The 7,590-nt window shown below is 34.0% G+C and overlaps 2 protein-coding genes across 2 annotated transcripts; one reads left to right on the top strand and one right to left on the bottom strand.

The window, feature by feature from the left end:
- Positions 1 to 1,070: 1,070 nt before the first annotated feature.
- On the top strand, positions 1,071 to 2,108 carry LOC126890095 (hatching enzyme-like). Its single transcript, XM_050658943.1, has one exon. The coding sequence runs from the start codon at positions 1,071 to 1,073 to the stop codon at positions 2,106 to 2,108; it is 1,038 nt and encodes a 345-aa protein (XP_050514900.1).
- Positions 2,109 to 6,003: 3,895 nt separating this feature from the next.
- Positions 6,004 to 7,131, bottom strand: LOC126890424 (uncharacterized). The gene is made up of 2 exons (XM_050659340.1): positions 7,020 to 7,131; positions 6,004 to 6,954 (listed from the first exon to the last, which is right to left on the bottom strand). The coding sequence occupies exons 1-2, from the start codon at positions 7,059 to 7,061 to the stop codon at positions 6,385 to 6,387; spliced, it is 612 nt and encodes a 203-aa protein (XP_050515297.1). The 5' UTR covers positions 7,062 to 7,131; the 3' UTR covers positions 6,004 to 6,384.
- Between the last annotated feature and the right edge of the window lie 459 nt (positions 7,132 to 7,590).

Genomic DNA, 7,590 nt, shown 5'->3' with positions numbered 1-7,590 from the left:
TGTCCAGATATTTCATTATATGTCCCACTAAAATGGCGGGTAACATATGCAGATATTGGTATCCCTTATTTACTTTGGCATAAGGAGTCATCAAGCGAGCTCATTCAAGCAGATTTAGCTATAATGATTCGTTATGCCAAAGTAAATAAGGGGTACCACTATATTCTCGGTGTAATTCATGCTTTTAGTAAATTTGTGTGGACGGAAGCGGTTAAAAGGAAAAATGTACCTAGGTTTAGTAATACCCTGTCTACAGTTTGTGTGACTGTGACGATTATCAATGATACCGTAATCTCTGAGAACTTATGTTAATATTTGGTGGGTGCAGCATTTCGATAGAAGAAAGTATATAACATTTGTAATGCCATTTGTGCAGTAAGGCAATGATAGAAGGCGAAGAAGAAATACTGCAACTATCTTAAATAACTCATATTGTCAATTGAATTTGTCAAATTGATATATACTTCATACCTTCCGTCATTAAAGAAGAAAAATTATATATTGCTCCACGATATTGATATGATATTCAAGTATTATATAAACGTAAATTTAATTAAGTGTATTTTGCTTGCAGTACTGCATTTTAATAAATAATCTTATTTACTACATACAATTGTTTACGTTTTAATAACATAACCTGAATCTTATGTTTTCTTCTTATTAATTTTTTGAACTATGGCCTTGACAATTATCCAGCACCCAGGACCATATTTTTGACCACGATAATTAAAAGTGCGAATAAAGTTGCAGAGCGTAGAAACCAGGTGTCGCTTTTCCGAACTTGCGCGGTCCCAATATTCCCATCACCAATATGCTATTATATACGTGCTATTTAATATTTTAAAAGTATTCTTCATCAAGATGTTGAATGGGGTAGGTGTATTAGTTTTTTTCCTAAGTCTCACATATGTGCTTTGCGCAGATTTCTCTGAAAAAATGCTATTGTTTATCTAAATAGATATGAACATAATATCGATAATAAAACAGATCTCTCAACTTTTTTGATTAACTTCCAAGAAAGGTATAATTTACCGGTGGATGGATTGCTTAATAATGAAACTATCAAATTTATGCGTCGCCCACGTTGTCAACACAGTGATAACGATTTTATAGCACGTACACCATGGAAGAAACATCACCTGCAATGGTATTTTCCTCAAAGAACGGTTGATGCTCAGAAAGATGCGGAAATTGCTTTTCAGATGTGGCAAAATGTTTCAAACTTAACATTTACAATGGTTACAATTCCAGGTGTGGATCCTCCTGATATTACCATAACTATGGTTAGTAAAACTCATTATTTTAGAAGAAATTGTATGGGTGGTGATGAATGCCCAAGTACAGTAGGTGGAGGTGTTTTAGGGCATTCTTACTTTCCTACTTCCGGCGAAACATGTGTAGAAATCCATTTAGATATAGATCAGTCCTGGCATTTTGGGACTGATTCTGTACCCGAAGGACGTACTAGTTTCCTTATGGTATTAGTTCATGAAATCGGACATGCCCTCGGGATAGCTCATAGTGCTACTCCAAATGCTATCATGTATAGCGTCTATGCAGATAAGATTCGTGTTTTACATGATGATGATATAAATGCTGTGCAATATTTATATGGAGGTAATAGTAAATACGCTCCAATCCCACAGTTCACAACCATGCAAATACCAATAAATATCTCAACAACCACAAGACAAGCACCTTCTAGGCAGTCAATCCACCCACACCATACAACGCTTTCTACAACTACAACCACAAGACTAGCACCTTCTAGGCAGTCAATCCACCCACACTATACACCAATAACTACAACGAATGCAACACCGACAAGACATACAACTCGTAAGCAGCTGATCCTCAAAAATTTGTGTGATATTATTCCAGATTTTATGTTTCTAGCCACTGCTCCAGAGTTCTCAAATTATCGATTATATATTGCTCATGACAAATTTATATGGAAACTAGACTTGAATGACATGATTATTCCATCTCAACCAGAACTCCTTATCGATTATATACCTACACAATTACGTCAGTACACTCTACAACACATTTTTCAAACAACAAGCGGTGATTTGGTTACAATTGTGTCTCCAAACAAATATTTCTAAGCATCATTCCCTAGTATTCAATTTATTGATAAGTTTTCACTTAATATACCCAATAAAGCACACATCAATGCTATTTTTCAATCAAATGCTGGGCGATCCTATACTTTTTATAATAATATGTCATATATAGAATTTTCTAATGATTTTCTGAATGAGAGTGGTAAAGGAAAAATAAAAGACCTCTTTCCTGGTATACCTGAAGATATTTCTCTCGCATTCCGATGGACTGATGGTCATATTTACTTTTTCCGTCAAAGTAATTACTATAAATTTAATGAATTTACACGAAAAGTGGTCGCGGGTGGACAATTTAGTTGGAATCTATTTGGAGTGCCTTGTCCAAACGAAAATATCTTATATCAATTAAAGACGCTGCTATCTAAACTTACATCCATATATAGTTAATTGTAAGAAATATGTTCAGTTTATAAATATACCCACATCCTTACAACGATCAAGTTTTATGTATTCTTGTGAATTTCCGATTAAAATTAGAAAATGTCGTAAAAATAGCCGAACTTTGCAACTTTTGGGGGTGAAACTAGCATAGTTCACTATTATCTACCTTAGTCTTATGCCCTATATAACTCTACCATATCCAGCCCTAACTACTCTACACGTCATACATGCTCTGTGGGAACAAAAAAATTGTTGTTGAACCACTTGTTTTTTTATCTTCCGCGGCTCCCTACTCAATTTGTAAAAAGGGAACCCAAATGTCCTAACCATTTAAATAATAATAGTGTATGTGCGTTATCTAACGTATTTTATTTGTATGATACTTTTATGATACAATAAAGAATTTTTTGACATTTTGTTTTATTAATAAAAAATAGTACTTTAGTTAACCGCTATAATTGTTATATAAATTTTCCAGTGCAAATCTACATAAACAGCAACTGGATTGAGCAGGAGCTAATCCTTCTTCCTCTGTTCTCCATTCTGGACGATTGAAATGAACAAAACACGGAAGTCGTGTTCGAATTTCAAAATCTTGCACAAATTTCTGGGGTATGAGATGCCAAGACTGAAGTAGTTCATATGGATCCACAGATTTTCTGATGTATGATATGGTAAAGTTTTGTAAGTTCTGCTTCTGTGAACAGGTACCCTGGTTACCCAGGTTACCCAGGTTACCCTGTGTAACAGGTTGGTGTGGGTGTTGATATTAGTATTGAAGGTATCAGTGATATAATGATAGATACCTATAAACAGTGGATGGTTTACACATAGCGAAAGAACTGTGCGTGTGTTCCAAGTTGACTGATATTTTGCACCTAGGGGGATAATGTATTGAGAGTTCTATGCTAAAACAAGATGATTGCTGGTGTGGACATAATGTATAATTGTATAATGGTTTATGAAAGATTTTAATGTTTATGTTGAGTATTGAATGTGTCAGTGTATTTTATTTTTAAATCCTATCAGTATGTCGCAATTTAACCAATCAGTAAAATATGTTTTGATTTTTCTATGTAATTTTATTCTATTTACCAAGCACGTGATATATTGCTCCTCTTGTACTTTATCCCGTTTAGGTCTTATAAGCTTAAAGTCTTTATGACATTCAACCATACAATTATCATATTCTACATAAGAGAAAATATAGCAGATAATTCACAAGAACTCGTTATTCTTTAATAATATTAAAGTATACATTCGACCCGTGTATAGTAGACGTAATGTGGAGACCTCTGCCTAGTGGTGGTCATCATAAGCTTTATGCTAAATGCCCCATAAAAATATATTCTACACTAGACAAAATATAAGACGTAACTCACAAGAACTCATTATTGTTTAATAATATGGAAGTATACGTTCGATCTGTGTATATAGCGACTTAGCATGGTTAACTAAACTAATTAATATTCACGCTAAATGGGTCCTAGACTAATTATGTCCAGCTTATTGGCCTCTTTTCATTTTGTTGAGATTTAGAGAATAAAATTTCAGGCACTTTTCCTGTAACAAAAGGCTTAAGGATGTTCTTTGTCCCCAAATCTATATTCAGGAAGCATTAAGGAGGAGAAAATTCACAGGAATGGAAATAGAACTTGGAATTGGCTGCAATGGAGGAGTCACGAGGTAGCCTTTTGATAATTTGTAGATGATTTAAAGATGTAAAAGTTGAGTTAAGTAGTGGATATATCGAAACCGTGTCCCTTTGAAGCCTTTGTGTGTTAGTGATTCGCTTAAATGAAATGAGTATTTTGAATGGGTACATACTGAACATTGTATATTGCTAATACAGATTCGATGCTGATTATTTAGTAATAATAAACCTAGGTACATTTTTCCTTTTAACCGCTTCCGTCCACACAAATTTACTAAAAGCATGAATTACACCGAGAATATAGTGGTACCCCTTATTTACTTTGGCATAACGAATCATTATAGCTAAATCTGTTTGAATGAGCTCGCTTGATGACTCCTTATGCCAAAGTAAATAAGGGATACCAATATCTGCATATGTTAGCCGCCATTTTAGTGGGACATATAATGAAATATCTGGACATCATTGCGCAGTATGCGAGAAGAAATTATATTCCGTAGTGTTTATAAATCATTGTCTTCTGTGTACTGCAAATAATGTTTAAATATAATTGCTAATTTGTTTTTATTATTCTTCATAAATACATATTTAAAAAAAAATTTAACTTTGTTTTTCTGGTACACCTTTACCAGGAAGTTGATATTATACATCTACACATTTTTTGGATCTTGTATTATCCATGAATTTAAAGATTTTTAAGTTAAAACAACTTAAAAATTACTTTTTGGACTTTGGCTGTTTTAATAACATTATACTAACCCACAATAATATGTCGTCAAATTTTATCGAAAATCATATTTTTAAAAAATTATGGCACATTCAAAACTTTTGTCGAAAATACTGGCCTATTACAATATTCACATACAATTTTGGCAGTGTATGTATAACCAAATACTATGGACAGTCAATAGTATTGAACTTGTTGAATCTGTAAATGATGGATTTAAAATGGCTGTCGGTTTTTTGCAGTGATGTAGAAGTTTTTTGTTTATAGGTGTATATTTTTGTCAAAAAAGTTTATATCCTTTTGCGAGGATATACTCGCGTTTGTGTAATGTTTTGTGTACTAAATTTGGATAAATACATTTCGTGGATTACTTAAAAGTTGGTCACAAGATACTTTAAAAAATTATTAATTTATCTGTTTTATTGAATCACTGAATTTATCTAATTTTAATTAGATCTGTGCATCATATCTAAGACCTAGTAAAAAGAAAGTCCAAACACGTTTACCGATATATTGTTCATCACTTCAAATTTTGAAATGTCTTTTAACTTCATGAGTACCTCGATGTTGTCCACATTTAAGTTTTCTTTATAATCAGGGTATGAGTCTGGAGTTACAGGATTCCCTTCTCTAGGAAAAAGGGCCGCCATAATACACCACAAAAAACATGCATCGTCATTATTCTGAATATTAAGAACAGCATGTTTCCTGATAATAGAAAGTGGTAATTTCAAGTGCTTCTTGCCACTAATTAGAGCACATCGATTAATATTAATATCTAAAAATAACATTTCTTGTATAGCTCAATTGCTTTCTTTTTTCTGGAATTCGCTGGCCTTGCTAAAGATCTCATCAGTAAAATCTTTAAAAATATTGTTTAAATCGGAGGAGATTGTTATTATTCTATTTTCAGTGTTCATTGATTTAATATCACTTATGTCTTTATCGGGTATCACATATACAGCAAACACTTCCATATTTATTTTAACAGTTGCATGTTTTTCAATCTCTTGCTCAATAAGTTGTATATTTGCTGGCTGCACGTTTTCCATTAAAGTATTGTAGTCAAGTTTTTCCTCGTGATAAGATACAATTCTGCTTTTAAATGCATGATGTATTTTACTCACATTTCTACTTAGTGGTTCAGAAGCTATTATTCTACGTTTTTACCTGGAATTGAGCACATATTTTGTTTCCCACACACTTTCCTCTTATGCCGGTTTAGACTAGAGAAATTTTTTCTGCACTGGTCGCAATGCATTTTTTATTACATTTACTGTACACACTTGGATTAGTTATATTCTTTTATATCTACTTCTTTACAGCACATGCCCCACCCCTCTTAACATCAACTCGGTTTTTATTTAAGATAACAATTACATTTCTTTAAGATAACAACTCATACACAAATTAATTTATTCAAACATTAAGGTATAAAAAATAAGCTTTTTCAGTTATAGGGGTGGGTGTTCTGTAGCAGTAATTTCCTCATTCGCTTAATTTTCGGAAGCATACTTGCTTTGGCATTTACCAACTTTTTTTCTCTGCGCTTTTAAAGCTTGCACATTCTGCTCAGCAATTTTTAACTCTGCATCGATTTCCAGTGTCTGCTGTTGATTCTTCTTATAGTTTTGGTTCAACGTTTGCGATTCCTTTATTGTACTACTTAAATCATCTACAATTTGTTGAGCAATCTTCCTTCTGTCCAATGCTTTTGAAATGGCAAAATCTAGATCTTCGTCTGTTTTGATTTTTACTACCAAATTGGCAATGGTGTCCTGTTTTTTATTACTCCCAGGATGATGTTCTCTGCTTTTCGGTCTTGTTGGCTGCTGGGGCTGAAACTGGTTTGCGATTGATACTTCATTATTTGGATTCTTTCCGCTTGTGGATGGCTCAGTTGATTCCGATGACGCCCAGAGTTGAATTTCACTATGTGGTGGATTGGCAGGCTGGCTCTCATTTAATAGATTACTTAGACTATTCTCCTCATCATTTTTCTTTGGAGGAACTCCTTTCTTCGCCAATAGGCCGTCAAATACTTGGGAGAACTCTACTTGGGAGAACTGTAAAGACAAATATGAATTAGTATAAAAAAAATAACAGCTATGAATCAGTAATGAGAACTCACTCTATTTTTTCTTTCTCGCAGGCATACGTGGTTTCGCCACATCTTCTAGGGTTGCAGGACCTCGATATAAAACTCTACAGGGCAAAAGCAAAAGCCCCCGCTGGAGTTATGCAGGACATATGGGTGAATGACAGATAATTTTTGAAGAGTGTGGGGAGAAATTGGCATAGAAAAGATACTAGAGGCATACAGAACACATATAGATGAAAAATAATTTTTTGGAAGAGTGGGGGAGAAGTGGCATAGAAGAATAATGAAAGGTAGGAGGAGAGGTGCTTAAACTTAAACAAGTTGCTTACTACAACTTGTTAAGTCTGGCACGTGTTGGTGGCGAATTCTCTCCACCTGCCTAAAAAATTTTTTCTCCGTTTTTAGATAATTTTGGAGGGGGTGTCCTGATGATCGGTTTTGATAATGCAACGTATTGTATATGTCCTAACTATGATGGATGATGACTCTTCTAGGGTTTGAAGGCCTCGATATAAAACTCTACAGGGCACAAGCAAAAGCCACCACATCAGAGAAAACAAGCCGATCGACACCGATGAAGTTATGCAGGACATATGAGTGA

Source organism: Diabrotica virgifera, chromosome 8, assembly GCF_917563875.1.
Source record: "Diabrotica virgifera virgifera chromosome 8, PGI_DIABVI_V3a".
In the NCBI taxonomy this organism is placed as follows: Eukaryota; Metazoa; Arthropoda; class Insecta; order Coleoptera; family Chrysomelidae; genus Diabrotica; species Diabrotica virgifera.
The sequence above is the reverse complement of the archived record's forward strand: the minus strand, read 5'-3'. Positions and strand labels throughout refer to the sequence as shown.